Source organism: Chrysemys picta, chromosome 12 (assembly GCF_011386835.1).
Source record: "Chrysemys picta bellii isolate R12L10 chromosome 12, ASM1138683v2, whole genome shotgun sequence".
NCBI classification, from domain to species: Eukaryota; Metazoa; Chordata; order Testudines; family Emydidae; genus Chrysemys; species Chrysemys picta.
Window position 1 is genome coordinate 20,055,826 of NC_088802.1, and position 16,955 is coordinate 20,072,780.

At 46.0% G+C, this 16,955-nt stretch overlaps 1 protein-coding gene across 1 annotated transcript; it reads right to left on the bottom strand.

Moving 5' to 3' along the window:
• Nucleotides 1-665: 665 nt before the first annotated feature.
• Nucleotides 666-3,717, bottom strand: LOC101938452 (olfactory receptor 6N1-like). Its single transcript, XM_008177436.2, has 2 exons — nt 3,579-3,717; nt 666-2,300 (listed from the first exon to the last, which is right to left on the bottom strand). The coding sequence occupies exons 1-2, from the start codon at nt 3,654-3,656 to the stop codon at nt 1,329-1,331; spliced, it is 1,050 nt and encodes a 349-aa protein (XP_008175658.2). The 5' UTR covers nt 3,657-3,717; the 3' UTR covers nt 666-1,328.
• Between the last annotated feature and the right edge of the window lie 13,238 nt (nt 3,718-16,955).

Here is a 16,955-nt window from a genome sequence, read left to right on the forward strand (position 1 = left end):
TTTGGCCACCTCCCTCACTGGTCCTTCCACTTAGATGAACAATGGGAGTTTTCAACTTAATTTTAATGGGGCTATGCAACGGGACCCCCAGTGTACAACCTGGAGCTGTGGGACCGCAGTGTCCCCCTTACCGCTCCAACCCAAGCTGTTTCTCATGATGCTTTAATAGTGAGAACCAGCAATATCCCCCCCCCCCACCACCACCACCACCCCTTCCCAGTTACTGTTATCACTCAGTCACACTCAACTGAGTTGCATGAATGCTCTCCAAGCTACTTATGAACTATACGGAGGGAGACACCAACAAATCCCCCCAGCCTTGCACCCCTATAAATGTATCATCTTAAACTGCTTAAGAGACTTTCTCTTGAACAATGCTAGCTCATTAATTAGTTCACCACTATCAAAAGATAGTGGACACGCACCAGCCCTTGTTATCTGAGGAGATTCCCCATGCAATGTAGACAAACTCACTGGTTAAGATTAAACATTGAAATAAGTTTATTAACTACAGAAAGATAGTTACCTAACACTTATAATAACTTAAAATCTATCTATGACATTTATGCCTAAGAAAGAAAAAAAATAAAAACACATTCTAAATCCTAAACTTTCTCAGACTCAGTAAGATCTGAATCAAACAGCTTTTCTCACCCCACTGGATGTTTCAGGAAGATTACAGTTCTTAATACACAGGAAGAATCCCCTCTCAGCCTGAGACCAACCTCCCCAGTTCAAAGTCTTTGTCCTCCCAGTGTTCTTGTTGCCTCCAGAATAGGTGGGGGAGGAGAGAAGTGGTCTCATGCTGCTACTGTCACTTATTTTATACTCTCAATTCATGTCCCTGGAAAAATACTGGCCCAGACAAGTCCTGGTGGGCCTTGCTGAGTTACAGAGTTGAGCAATTCCCATTGTGTAGTGCTTGCATAACTGTCTCTTACAGAATTGTGAATTTCTTGTTTACAATATGCCTGCTGGTCAATGGTTGGTTTTAACACCTGCCTGGTGTTAAACCTCCTATGCTGTCATTGGAGAACTAACAGTGGGCGACTCCTAGATACCTAAAATATTTCAATAACATCCATATAACAAAATCTGATAATGACACATACAATGATGATATACATATTTTGACAGAAGAATGAGTTTCAGCAGATCATGATGTGTCATATGATACCTTACAAGGCATGTTTCTTTATGAAATATCACAGCCAAATACAAAAGGTGAATATGGGAGTTACAGGGGACTACTTTGAGGTACAGTGCATCACAGGCTCATTACTTCAATCACACAGGCAGCTTTCAAAATCTCAGGCTATTTTATTATCTCAGAGTCTCTGCATGTTTTTGTGAAAGCCACATTTACTGACTGCTTTGCTCAAGGCTTCCTTGACCTCTCTGTTTCTCAGGCTGTAGATGAGGGGGTTTACCAGGGGAGTTAGGACTGTGAAGCAAAGAGAGAGCACTTTCTTCAGATCTCTGAGTGTATCACGTTTCGGCAGCATGTAGAAAATCATTAGACTGCCATAGAAAATTGTCACCACAGTGAGGTGAGAAGAGCAGGTGGAAAAGGCCTTTTGTCTCCCGGTGGTGGAAGGGATTCTCAGGATGCTGGCAAGGATAAACACGTAGGACGTCAGGGTTAGTAGGAATGGAGGCAGGGTGAATACACAGGCTAGTATGAAATCCACCAATATGCTCAAGTGTGTGTCACTGCAAGAGAGTTCTATCAGTGGGATGGGATCACAATAGAAATGGTCAATTTCATTCGGGCCACAGAATGTTAACTGTGATAGGAATAAGACAAGGATTATAGTAGCCAAACAACCATTTAACCATGACCCAGCAGCGAACTGGAGGCAAAACCTGTTATTCATAAGAGTTGAATAGTGCAGGGGTTTACATATCGCTAAATACCGATCATAAGACATCGCTGCTAGGAGATAGCATTCTGTACCTACCAGAGCAGAAAAGAAATACAGTTGTGAGAAGCAGCCACTGAATGAGATGGTTTTGTCCCCAGTCAGGAGACTGGCCAGCATCCTGGGCAGAAGAGTGGAGGTGTAGCAAGTCTCCAAGCAGGACAAGTTCCCCAGGAAGAAGTACATGGGGGTGTGAAGGTGCTTATCAGCCACAACTAGTGCAATGATGAGCATGTTTCCAGCCACGGTTGCCATGTAGATCACTAGGAACATCAGGAAGAGAAGAATTTGCAGGTCAGGGAGTTCCCCGACTCCCAGGAGGATAAATTCTGTGACAGCCGTTTGGTTTCTCCAGTTTCTGTCTGCCATGAGTAGAGTCTAGGAACAATAAAGGAAACTGTGCAATTGAATGAGAAGAACATAGAGCTGAAAGGTAATCAAGTGTCTTGAATTAATTCCATAAATATTCAGAAACTATCCCTCTCTCTCCTAGTTACCAACTGAAATTTTAAGGCTAAATGTTGACTTCAGTCCATGTGCATGTAGTCTCAATTCGAGAACAGATCTTTGTATCTATATAGACCACCCTCTGCCACATCAGAGCAATGTCTAATATAACAGTCCATTTTTCTGGTAGTTGAGTACTGATACGACAGATCAGACTCTTTCTTTATCTACTATTGTATCCCATCTAGTGACATAATGAGGCTTAACAATGATGCTTAAATGCAGTATTTCACTTCTGGCAATTGCCAGAATCGTGCCATGACTTAGGAGTCAAAATCAATAAATACATCAACTAAAATGTTGAACTGAGATTTCCAGTGCAATCTATTTTCCTTAGGCATTGATCATCTGTTAGAATTAATGGAAATTAATCTAACAAAGCTTCCTGGTATATTCAGCAACTTCCCTGTAAGAGAAGGAATAATTCATGCCTCCCTCACAAGAGGTCAGTTTATGCCATAAATTATGAAATGGAGTAAATTCTCCCTTAGTTCCTGTGATGGTGATGTGGTGAGGGACTGGCAATGCCTTTTCTGTTTCCTGATGTTCACTATTTAGTAGTAATAAAATACAGCTCTTTGGAGGTTGGATCTTAGGAAGGGACAAAACCAGGCTGATGTGCAACCCAAGCTGGAGAGTGACCCTCCCCACTCCATACTGATTGTGGGATGATAATATAAGAACAAGGAAGGCACTGCGGAGGGGTGTGTGTTGGGGGAGATGCTGTTCCTGAACTCAGAGTCTAGAAACAATCTGGCATGTGTCATCTGAGCTGGTAAGACTAACAGCACCCCATTGGGCACATGGTGAGCCAGATTCTCAGGTGATGTAAATCAAGGTATCTTCATTTGTGTCAGCGGGGCAAATCCCCAACTGAGGAACCGTGACAAGACATGGATCTCAAGCTCCATCTCTGTGAAATGGTGCTATGAACGCTGATTGGCACTGCTGTGGGAAGGTGAGGCTAAAATTGCTAATATTCACCTGAAGAAGAGCTCTGTGTAGCTCAAAAGCTTCTCTCCTCCACCAACAGGAGTTAGTGCAATATAAGGTATTACCTCACCACCTTGTCCATCGAATATTCACAAAGCACATTTATGTCCCTGTTTGGTGGCAGTATAGAAATACAGTCAGGATGATGGTGCTCACCTGTAACCAGAGCACAGCCCAAGCTTGAAGCCATGAGCCCTTATTTCTCAGGGCTTGGCTGCCAGGACGTAGGTTCATTAGCTGAGGTTCTTGTCTCTCCTCTTTCTGCAGAAAGGGATTTTCTCATTGAAGAGACCTGCAGTTACCTGAAGGGATAAGCAGGTGCGTTTAATCTACCTTTGGATAATGAGCTTCTCCTTCAATTTACAAAGTGTAAATGCTGCGTCATATTTTTATTTGGTCTTCACGCTTTTTAATATGGTCCCATTTCAACCTCTCTCCCACTTGGTTCATTTTGTGTCTCCAAAGCTTTATAGCTAACAATGCCCAATGGGACCTGTACAGCATGACTTCTATAATTGCAACTTTTTTTAAGGCTAATGAACCTATGTGTAAAATATTTGAGATCATGAACAAACACCGCCTTACATTTTTGGGAGATGCTTATCCAAGGTGATGGCATGTTATATGGGCAGCTATTTTCAGAAATGCCCACTAGATGGCAGCATATTTTGAATATTATTAAAGGGGTGGTGTAAGTACATTATATCACCCTGACAACATGCTTTCACTTAGGGAAGAAAAACTAAATGCACAAATACAGAATGGGGGATAACTGGCTTGGCAGCAGCACTGCTGAAAAGGATCTGGGAATTGTGGTGGATCACAACCTCAACATGAGTCAGCAATGTGATGTTGTTTCAAAAAAAGCAAATGTAATTTTAGGTTTCATTAACAGAGACATGGCATGCAAGTCTCGGGAGGTGATAGTATCCCTCTGCTGGGCTCTGGTTAGGCCTCAGCTGGAGACTGTGTGCAATTTTGGTCACCAATGTATAGAAAATATGTAGAGAAACTACAAAGGATCCAAAGGCGAGCGACAAAGATGATAAAAGGGATGGAATGCAGCCATATGAGCAAAGGCTGAAGGAACTGGGTGTGTTTAGTTTGGAAAAAGAGGATATTAAGGGGGGGATATGATAGTGGTCTTCAAATACTTGAAAGGCTGCCATAAAAAAGATGAAGAAAAGTTGTTCTCTCTTGCCACACTGGACAGGACAAGATGCCATGGGTTCAAACTGCAGCATAGCAGATTTAGATTAAATCTCAGGAACAACTTCCTAACTTTAAAAACAGTAGGACAATGGGGAAAAAACTCATAAGGAACTCGTGGAATCTCCTTCACTGGAAGTTTTCAAAAGGAAGCTGGACAGCCATCAGTCTTGGATGGCTGAGACTCAACAAATCCTCTATCTTGGCAGGGGGTTAGACTAGATGACCCTTGTAGTCCCTTCTTACCCAAAGGTTCTATGCTGCCATCTAGTGGCCAATTATTTTATTGTCTGCAGAAATGTATTTGTCACTAGTCAGAATTTCTGACCGCCCTCCCCCTTCATTTCCTCTACTCTGCTGCCATCTAATGTCAATGTCCCAGCATTGCAGCCTGTTACTCTGCTCTCCTCTAGTGGATTTTTTGTCCAATAGCTGCCTCTTTCCCATTTTCAACTATAACTCACTCAATAATATCGGCTACTATCCACAGTTCATTACATACTGTAGAGTTCCTTTTCTCTTCAATGCTCTTTCCTCACCACTTATGCATCATTATACAGCTTCACCTCCCTTTCCACTTCCCTCTGTTGGTGATTTGGAAACATAATTTCTGCTTTTTTCCCCTTCCACTTTGGCTGCTGTCCATTGGGCTGCACCTCTCCCATTCCTCTGCCCTCTAGTGGCCCTACACAAAATAACTGCATCTTTCCTCATTTCTTACCTGGAAACTGGAAAGGATCCAAACGGTGAGCAACAATGATCAAAGGGATGGAATGCAAGCCATATGAGCAAAGACTGGAGGAACTTGGTATGTTTAGTTTGGAAAAGAGGAGATTAAGGGGGGACATGACAGCAGTTTTCAAATACTTGAAAAGCTGCCATAAAAAAGATTGAGAAAAGTTGTTCACTTTTGCCACATTGGGCAGGACAGGAGGCAATGGGTTCAAACTGCAGCATAGCAGATTTAGATTAAATCTCAAGAAAAACTTCCAAAATGTAAGAACAGTAGGACAATGGAACAGTCCACTTAGGGAAGTCATGGAATCTCCTTCACTGGAAGTTTTCAAAAGGAGGCTGGACAGCCATCAGTATTTGATGGCTGGGACTCAACAAATCCTGCATCTTGGCAGGGGGGTAGACTAAATGACCCTTGCAGTCCCTTCTAACCCTGTGGTTCTATGCTGCTATCTAGTGGCCATTTTACAGTATAACTTCCCCATTATTTTATTTGGTACTGAAATCTATTGATCACTAGTCAGTATTTCTAACACCCTATCCCCCTTTCATTTCCTCTAATCTGCTGCCATCTAATGTCGATTTCCCAGCATGACAGCCTTTTACTCTGCTCTCCTCTAGTGGATTCTTCTTGCTATAGCTTCCTCTTTCCCATTTTTGACTCTGTCACCTGGTGTATATTATTTAGTATAAAGCAACAGAGGGTCCTGCTTTTTACAGATTCAGACTAACACGGCTACCCCTCTGATACTTGACATTATTTAGTATAAAGAACAGGAGTACTTGTGGCACCTTAGAGACTAACAAATTTATTAGAGCATAAGCTTTCTTGGACTACAGCCCACTTCTTCGGATGCATATAGAGTGGAATAAATATTGAGGAGATATATATACACACATACAGAGAGCATAAACAGGTGGGAGTTGTCTTACCAACTCTGAGAGGCCAATTAAGTAAGAGAAAAAAAAAAACTTTTGAAGTGATAATCAAGCTAGCACAGTACAGACAGTTTGATAAGAAGTGTGAGAATACTTACATGGGCTTGAATAGAGACTGGGAATGCCTGAGCCATTACAAACATTGAATCTATCTCCCTTTGTAAATATTCTCACACTTCTTAGTCCAGTACAGAAAGTTTGATAAGAAGTGTGAGAATATTTACAAAGGGAGACAGATTCAATGTTCGTAATGTTTGCCTGGGGCGGCAAAAAAGCCAGAGCCGGCCCTGGTGATATAGAAATACAGTCAAGAAGCTGGTGCTCACCTGTAACCACAGGACATCCCAAGTTTGAAGCGATGAGCTCTTATTTCTCAGGGCTTGGCTACCAGGACATAGGTTACTCAGCTGAGGTTCCTGTGTCTCTCCTCTTTCTGCAGAAACTGGATTTTCTCCATTGAAGAGACCTGAAGTTACCTGTGCATTTGATCTACCTTTGTAAATCGAAGGAGAAGCTCATTTTCCAAAGTGTAAATGCTGCCTCATATTTGTATTTATTCTTCACGCTTTTTAATATGGTCCCACTTCAGCGTTTCTCCCACCTGGTTCATTTTGTGTCTCCAAAGCTTTGTTGCTAACAATGACCAATGGGACTTGTACAGCATGACTTCTATAATTGAAACTTTTTTTTAAGTCTAATGAATCTATGTGTAAAATATTTGAGATCATGATCAAACACCAGCTTACATTTTTGGGAGATGCCTATCCAAGGTGATGGTCTGTTATATGGGCATCTATTTTCAGAAATGCCCACTAGATGGCAGCATATTTTGATGGTGTAAGTACATTATATCACCCTTACAACATGCTTTCACTTAGGGAAGAAAAACTAAATGCACAAATACAGAATGGGGGATAACTGGCTTGGCAGCAGCACTGCTGAGAAGTATCTGGGAGTTGTGGTCCATCACAAGCTCAACAGGAGTCAGCAATGTGATGCTGTTGGAAAAAAAGGAAATGCAATTTTAGGTTTCATAAACCGAGGCATAACATGCAAGTCTTGGGAGGTGATAGTACCGCTCTGCTCAGCTCTGGTTAGGCCTCAGCTGGAGACTGTGTCCAATTTTGGTCACCAATGTATAGAAAGGATGTAGAGAACTGGAAAGGATCCAAAGGCGAGTAACAATGATGATCAAAGGGATGGAAGGCAAGCCACATGAGCAAAGGCTGAAGGAACTGGGTATGTTTAATTTGGAAAAGAGGAGATTAAGGGGGGACATGGTAGTGTTCTTCAAATACATGATAGTGGTCTTCAAATACATAAGTCTTGGATGGCTGAGACTCAACAAATACTGCATCTTGGCAGGGGGGGTAGACTAGATCATCCTTGCAGTCACTTCTAACCCAATGGTTCTATGCTGCCACCTCGTGGCCATTTTACAGTATAACTTTCCCATTTTTTTTTTTTATTGGCTACTGAAATCTTTTGGTCACTATTCAGTATTTCACCCCCCTCTCCCCCCCCCACCCCCGCATTTCGTTTTCTCTACTCTGCCATATAATGTCAATTTCGCAGCATGACAGCCTGTTACTCTGCTCTCCTCTAATGGATTCTTCTTACTATAGCTGCCTCTTTCCTGTTTTTGACTCTCATGTCACCTGGTGGACATTATTTAGTATAACAGCCCATTTCTGAATCCGTAACATCAGCTACTATCCACCGTTCATTACATAGCATAGAGGTCCTTTTCTCTTCAATGTTCTTTCCTCTCCACTTATACAACATTATACAGCCTCACCTCCCTTTTCACTTCCCTCTGTTGGTCATTTGGCAACATAATGTGTCCTTTCTTGGCCTTCCACTTCGGCTGCTGTCCATTGGCCATTGGGCTGCAGCTTTCCCATACTGGGAGGAAACACAAGGAGGAGGGCAAAAGACAGGAAGCCTTCTGATTCATACTGAGAAAGTAGGGCAATTGGCTAGATACCTTAGGTGCATGTACACGAATGCAAGAAACCTTGGAAACAAACAGGAAGAATTGAAGTCCTGGAACAATCAGGGAAATATGATGTGATTGGAATAACAAACTTGGTGGGACAGTTCACATGACTGAAGCACTTCATGGAAGGGTATAAACTGTTCAGGAAGGACAGGTACGGGAGGAAAGGTGGAGGAGTTGCATTGTATGTAAGAGAGTGGTATAATTGCTCAGAACTCCCATCTGAAACTGGAGAAAAACCTGTTGAGAGTCTTTGGGTTAAGTTTAGAGGCAAGAGCAACAAGAGCGATATCGTGGTGGGTGTGTGCTATAGACCACCAGATTAGAAAGACGAGGCTTTCTTCAGACAACTAACTGAAGTTTCCAGATCACAGGCCCTGGTTCCAATGGGGGACTTGAATCACTGCTGGGAGAGAAACACAGCAACACACAGACAATCCAAGAGGTTTTTCTATTGTGTTGGGGAAAACATCCTGGTACAAGTGCTGGAGGAACCCACCAGGGGTCATGCTCCTCTTGACCTGCTGCTTACAAATAGGGAAGAATTGGTAGGGGAAGTAGAAGTGGATGGCAACCTAGGCAGCAGTGACCATGAGATGGTTGAGTTCAGGATCCTGACAAAAGAAAGAAAGGAGAGTAACAAAACACAGACCCTGGACTTCAGAAAAGCAGACTTAGACTCCCTTAGGGAACTGATGGGCAGGATCCCCTCGGAGGCTAACATGGGGGGAAAGGAGTCCAGAAGAGTTGGCTGAATTTTAAAGAAGCCTTATTGAGGGCACAGGAACAAACCATCCTGGAGTTCAGAAAGAATAGCAAATATGGCAGGTGACCAGCTTGGCTTAACAGTGAAATCTTTGTTGACCTTAAATTCAAAAAAGGAAACTTACAAGAAGTGGAAATTTGGGCAGATGACTAGGGAGGAGTATAAATATATTGCAAGAGCATGCAGCGGTGTAATCAGGAAGGCCAAGGCACAATTAGAGTTCCAGCTAACAAGGGATGTGAAGTGTAACAAGAAGGGTTTCTACAGGTATGTTAGCAACAAGAAGGTGGTCGTGGAAAATGTGGGACCCTTAGTGAATGGGGGAGGCCACATAGTGACAGATGATGTGGAAAAAGCTGAAGTACTCAATGCTTTTTTGCCTCGGTCTTCACAGACAAGGTCAGCTCCCAGACTGCTGCACTGGGCAACACAGTATGGGGAGGAGGTGAGCAGCTTTCAGTGGTGAAAGAACAAGTTAAGGACTATTTAGGAAAGCAGGACATGCACAAGTCTGTGGGTCCAGATCTAATGCATCCAAGGGTGCTGAGGGAGTTGGCTGATGTGATTGCAGAGCCATTGGCCATTATCTTTGAAAACTCGTGGTGATCGGGTGAGGTCCCAGATGAATGGAAAAAGGCAAATATAGTGCCCATAATTAAAAAAGGGAAGAAAGAGAACCCAGGGAACTACAGACCAGTCAGCCTCACTTCAGTCCCCGGCAAAATCATGGAGCAGATCCTAAACGAATCCATTTTGAAGCAGTTGGAGAAAAGGAAGGTGATCAGGAAAAGTCAAACTGGATTCACCAAGGGCAAGTCATGCCTAACCAACCTGATTGCCTTCTATGATGAGATAAATACTCTGTGGATAGGGGGAAAGCACTGGGTGTGATATATCTTGACTTTAGCAAAGCTTTTGATATGGTCTCCACAGTATTCTTGTCAGCAAGTTAAAAAAGTATGGATTGGATGAATGGACTATAAGGTGGACAGAAAGCTGGCTAGATTGTCAGGCTAACCGGGTAGCAATCAATGGCTCGATGTGTAGTTGGCAGCCGGTATCAAGCGGAGTGCCCCTGGGGTCGGTCCTGGGGCTGGTTTTGTTCAACATATTTATTAATGATGCGGATTACGGGATTAATTGCACCCTCACCAAGTTTGCAGATGACACTAAGCTGTGGGGAGAGGTAGATATGCTGGAGGGTAGGGATAGGGTCCAGAGTGACCTAAAGAAATTGGAGGATTGGGCCAAAAGAAATCTGATAAGGTTCAACAAGGACAAGTGCAGAGTCCTGCACTTAGGAAGGAATAATTACATGCACCGCTACAGGCTGGTGACCAACTGGCTAAGAAGAAGTTCTGCAGAAAAGACCTGGGGATTACAGTGGACAAGAAGCTGGACGTGTGTCAGCAGTGTGCCCTTGTTGCCAGGAAGGCAAATGGCATATTGGGCTGTATTAGTAGGAGCATTGCCAGCAGATCGAAGGAAGTGATTATTCCCCTCTCATCAACACTGGTGAGGCCACACCTGGAGTATTGTGTCCAGTGTTGGTCCCCCCCCCACTACAGAAGGGATGTGGATAAACTGGAGAGAGCCCAGTGGAAGGCAATGGAAATGATTAGGGGGCTTGGGCACATGACTTACAAGGAGAGGTGGAGGGAACTAGGGTTATTTCATCTGCAGAAGAGAAGAGAGGGGGGATTTGATAGCAGCCTTCAACTACCTGAAGGGGGGTTCCAAAGAGGATGGAGCTCGGCTGTTCTCAGTGCTGGCAGATGACAGAACAAGAAACAATGGTCTCAAGTTGCAGTGGGGGAGGTCTGCATTGGATATTAGGAAACAGTATTTCACTAGGAGGGTGGTGAAGCACTGGAATGGGTTACCTAGGGAGGTGGTGGGAATCTCCATCCTTAGAGGTTTTTAAGGCCTGGCTTGAAAAAGCCCTGGCTGGGATGATTTAATTGATGTTTGTCCTGCTTTGAGCCAAGGATTGGACTAGATGATCTCCTGAGGTCTCTTCCAACCCTAACGTTCTATGATTCTATGGAAAGCTATGGGATCGCTACAATGTGGAGCACAGGGAGTCCATGACTGAAGTTGCCTTTAGAGAAAATACAGTCCAGGAATTTGACCATCGGGACTAGTTTGGACCTTTCCTCTGCTGTGAGGTCTCTAGCTTGGAATTGTATTTCTTCTTGGCATTCAAGATATGATTCATTTCTATCCAAACACTTGATCCTGCAGCATGTATTAATGCCAATTATTTCCATGAGTACATTTCAGGACTTCCAGTATTTCTTTAGGTGTCATTTTTCCTAGGAGGATATGGTGCATTTTTAAAATTTCCCAGTGCCGTGAGCATATGTCAGGGTCTGACAGGAAGAAAATCTCAGTATAAGCTCAAAAGCTAGCCTTTTGCCAAGAGAAGCAGGTCCAATGAAAGATATTGCCTCACCCACCTTATTTCTCTAAGGGTATGTCTACACTACGAAATTAGTTCGAATTTATAGAAGCCGGTTTTATTGAAATCGGTTGTATACAGCCGATTGTGTGTGTCCACACAATAAAATGCTCTAGGTGCTCTAGTCGGCGGACCGCGTCCACAGTAGGAGGCTAGCGTCGACTTCCGGAGCATTGCACTATGGGTAGCTATCCCACAGCTATCCCACAGTTCCCGCAGTCTCTGCCGCCCCTTGGAATTCTGGGTTGAGATCCCAATGCCCGGATTATGCAAAACAGTGTTGCGGGCGGTTCTGGGTACATGTCGTCAGGCCCCTCCCCCCTCGTCACAGCAACGGCAGACAATAGATTCGCGCCCTTTTACCTGGGTTACCTGTGCAGACAACATACCACGGCAAGCATGGAGCCCGCTCAGCTCAGCTGAGCTCACCGTCACCATATGTCCTCTGGGTGCCGGCAGACATGGGACTGCATTGCTACACAGCAGCAGCTGCTAACTGCCTTTTGGCGGTAGACGGTGTAGCATGAGTGATAGCCATGGGGCTGGCAGCCGTAGGGCTGCATTGCACCAGCCCCTTGCCAGGAGATGGTATATTGTGACTGGTACCCATCATCGTCGTACTGGTGTGGCTGTCAATCATGGCCACCTGGGCAGACATGCTACTGTTTCGATGATGATGGTTACCAGTCGTAATATACTATTTTCTGCCAATTGCCCAATATTGTCTGCTAAGCACCCAGAAGAGGCCGAGGGCGATGCTGGGTGCTGGCGGAGGTGGGGCTGGTAGACGTGGGGCTGCATTGCTACACAGCAACAGCCCCTTGCCTTTTGGCAGATGATGGTATATTATGATTGGTACCCATCGTCATCGTACTGGAGAGGCTATCACTCATGCTGCACCGTCGGCTGCCACCTTAAGATGTAAAAAATAGATTTGTTCTGTATTCATTTGCTTCCCCTTCCTCCATGAAATCAATGGCCTGCTAAGCCCACGGTTTTCAGTTTAATCTTTGGGGGGACCATTCTGTGTGACAGTTGTTTGTGTTTCTCCCTGTTCCTGTACCTGTACGCCATGTCGTCACTCGGCCCTCCGTCCCTCCCTCCCTCCCTCCCGCCTTCTCCTGGTCCATCAGATACTACTTTCGCGCCTTTTTTCAGACCAGGCGCCATAGCTAGCACTGGGATTATGGAGCCCGCTCAGATCACCGCGGCAATTATGAGCACTATGAACACCACGCGCATTGTCCTGGAGTATATGCAGAGCCAGGACATGCCAAGGCGAAACCCGGACCAGGCGAGGAGGCGATTGCAGCGCGGCGACGAGAGTGATGAGGAAATTGACATGGACATAGACCTCTCACAAGGCACAGGCCCCAGCAATGTGGAAATCATGGTGTCACTGGGGCAGGTTGATGCCGTGGAACGCCGATTCTGGGCCCGGGAAACAAGCACAGACTGGTGGGACCGCATCGTGCTGCAGGTATGGGACGATTCCCAGTGGCTGCGAAACTTTCGCATGCGTAAGGGCACTTTCATGGAACTTTGTGACTTGCTTTCCCCTGCCCTGAAACGCCAGGATACCAAGATGAGAGCAGCCCTCACAGTTGAGAAGCAAGTGGCGATAGCCCTGTGGAAGCTTGCAACGCCAGACAGCTACCGGTCAGTCGGGAATCAATTTGGAGTGGGCAAATCTATGGTGGGGGCTGCTGTGATCCAATTTGCCAGGGCAATGAAAGACCTGGTGATAGCAAGGGTAGTGACTCTGGGAAACGTGCAGTCAATAGTGGATGGTTTTGCTGAAATGGGATTCCCAAACTGTGGCGGGGCCATAGACGGAACCCATATCCCTATCTTGTCACCGGAGCACCAAGCCACCGACTACGTAAACCGCAAGGGGTACTTTTCAATGCTGCTGCAAGCCCTGGTGGATCACAAGGGACGTTTCACCAACATCAACGTGGGATGACCGGGAAAGGTACATGATGCTCGCGTCTTCAGGAACTCTGCTCTGTTTCGAAAGCTGGAGGAAGGGACTTTCTTCCCGGACCAGAAAGTGACCATTGGTGATGTTGAAATGCCTATCGTGATCCTTGGGGACCCAGCCTACCCCTTAATGCCATGGCTCATGAAGCCGTACACAGGCAGCCTGGACAGGAGTCAGGACCTGTTCAACTACAGGCTGAGCAAGTGCCGAATGGTGGTGGAATGTGCATTTGGACGTTTAAAAGCGCGCTGGGGCAGCTTACTGACTCGCTCAGACCTCAGCGAAAAGAATATCCCCATTGTTATTGCTGCTTGCTGTGCGCTCCACAATATCTGTGAGAGTAAGGGGGAGACATTTATGGCAGGGTGGGAGGTTGAGGCAACTCGCCTGGCCGCTGATTACGCGCAGCCAGACACCAGGGCGGTTAGAGGAGCACAGCAGGGCGCGGTGCACATCAGAGAAGCTTTGAAAACGAGTTTTGTGACTGGCCAGGCTACTGTGTGAAACTTCTGTTTGTTTCTCCTTGATGAACCCTCCAACCCCCCCCCCCCCCCGACCCGGTTCACTCTACTTCCCTGTAAACCAACCACCCCACCCCACCCTCCCCTCCCACTTGCAGAGGCAATAAAATCATTGTTTTTTCACATTCATGCATTCTTTATTAGTTCCTTACAGAGGTAGGGGGATAATTGCCAAGGTAGCCTGGGATGGGTGGGGGAGGAGGGATGGAAAAGGACACACTGCATTTTAAAACTTTAACTCTTATTGAAGGCCAGCCTTCTGATGCTTGGGCGATCATCTGGGGTGGAGTGACTGGGTGGACGGAGGCCCCCCCCACCGTGTTCTTGGGCGTCTTGGTGAGGAGGCTATGGAACTTGGGGAGGAGGGCTGTTGGTTACACAGGGGCTGTAGCGGCGGTCTCTGCTCCTGCTGCCTTTCCTGCAACTCAACCATACGCTCGAGCATATCAGTTTGATGCTCCAGCAGACAGAGCATCGACTCTTGCCTTCTGTCTGCAAGCTGACGCCACCTATCATCTTCAGTCCGCCACTTGCTCTGTTCTTCCCGCGATTCAGCCCGCCACCTCTCCTCTCGTTCATATTGGGCTTTTCTCATCTCCGACATTGACTGCCTCCACGCATTCTGCTGTGCTCTATCAGCGTGGGCGGACATCTGCAGCTCCGTGAACATATCGTCCCTCGTCCTACGTTTTCTCTTTCTAATGTTCACGAGCCTCTGCGAAGGAGAAACATTTGCAGCTGGTGGAGGAGAAGGGAGAGGTGGTTAAAAAAGACACATTTTAGAGAACAATGGGTACACTCTTTCATTACAAGGTCGCATATTTCGGCTTGCAGGCAGCCATCGTAGGCCACAGTGTTTTGGCTTTTTTAACCTTCTTAACATGCGGGAAAGGTTGCAAACAGCAGCGCATTTCCCATATCAAGGATGAATTGGGTTGTCCATTTAAAATGGGGTTTCAATGTAAAAGGAGGGGGCTGCGGTTTCCCGGTTAACATGCGGCACAAACACAAGTAAACCACCCCCCCCCACACACACACACGATTCTCTGGGATGATCACTTCACCCCTCCCCCCACCGCGTGGTTAACAGCGGGGAACATTTCTGGTCAGAAGAGCAGGAACGGGCGCCTCTGAATGTCCCCTTAATAAAATCACCCCATTTCAACCAGGAGAGCTTTCTGAAGATGTCCCTGGAGGATTTCCGCTCCATCCCCATACACGTTAACAGACTTTTCCAGTAGATGTACTGGCCGCGATTGCCAGGGCAAAGTAATCATTAAACACGCTTGCTTTTTTTTGTAATGTTTACAAATATTTACAAAGTTACACTCACCAGAGGTCTCCTGTGTGCCCTGAGGGTCTTGGGTGAGTTCGGGGTTACTGGTTCCAGGTCCAGGGTCACAAACATATCCTGGCTGTTGGGGAAACCGGTTTCTCCGCTTCCTTGCTGCTGTGAGCTACCTACAGTACCTCCATCGTCATCTTCCTCGTTCCCCGAACCGTCTTCCCTGTGTGTTTCTCCAGTGAGAGAGTCATAGCACACGGTTGGGGTAGTGGTGGCTGCACCCCCTAGGATCGCATGCAGCTCCGCGTAGTAGCGGCAAGTTTGCGGCTCTGCCCCGGACCTTCCGTTTGCTTCTCTGGCTTTGTGGTAAGCTTGCCGTAGCTCCTTAATTTTCACGCGGCACTGCTGTGTGTCCCTGTCATGGCCTCGGTCCTTCATGGCCTTGGAGATCTTTTCTAATACTTTTCCATTTCTTTTACTGCTACGGAGTTCAGCTATCACTGCTTCATCTCCCCATATGGCGAGCAGATCTCGTACCTCCCGTTCGGTCCATGCTGGAGCTCTTTTGTGATCCTGGGAGGACTCCATCACGGTTACCTGTGCTGATGAGCTCTGCGTGGTCACCTGTGCTCTCCACGCTGGGCAAACAGGAAATGAAATTCAAACCTTCGCGGGTCTTTTCCTGTCTACCTGGTCAGTGCATCTGAGTTGAGAGCGCTGTCCAGAGCGGTCACAATGAAGCACTGTGGGATAGCTCCCGGAGGCCAATAACGTCGAATTCCGTCCACACTACCCCAATTCCGACCCGCAAAGGCCGGTTTTATCTCTAATCCCCTCGTCGGAGGTGGTGTAAAGAAACCGGTTTAAAGGGCCCTTTAAGTCGAAAGAAAGGGCTTCGTTGTGTGGACGTGTCCAGGCTTAATTCGGTTTAACACTGCTAAAGTCGACCTAAACCCGTAGTGTACACCAGGCCTAAGAAGAGAGAAAGAGAGATACAACTTGTATGGAGTAACCCAGATGGCTCCAGTCAGTTACCATGGAATAACTAAGCACTAAAGTCCAGATTTAAAAACAACAACAGGTATTTAGGCACTGAGTGGGATTTTCAACAGCATCTAGGCACCTAATTCACATTAATTTAAACAGATGCTTTTGAAAATCCCACTCAATACCTAAAGATCTTTAAAAATCTGTCCCTAAGTTATTTCCATATGAGAGCAGTTCCATGTGCCTGATGTGAAGTGAGCTAAGGAAATTCAGTTCTGATGGGAGCTCAGGAAGGTATCCTCACAGAAATAAAATTGATGGGCAATTAGCCATACTGGCTGGCCTTTACTGGTCCTTTTTGTAGAGTCTCAACAACACATGGTGCAGGACAGAATGCCCTGGAATAGAGTAAATTCTTCTTTTGGCGCTGGAAAGGGGATATCCATAAAGGGGTCTGGGAGTCACTGGCAGGGCCATCTGATGGAGCTACCACAGCCCATGTTACGTCTGATGTGTGGATGCTGAGAGACTATTCATCCTCCAGGGCTGTCAAGCCAGCACCTTTCATCAAAATTGAAACTTTTGAGGGGAAAATACCAGTCTGTACCACCTCAGATCACTGGTCCACCCCATCTGGGTTACCATCT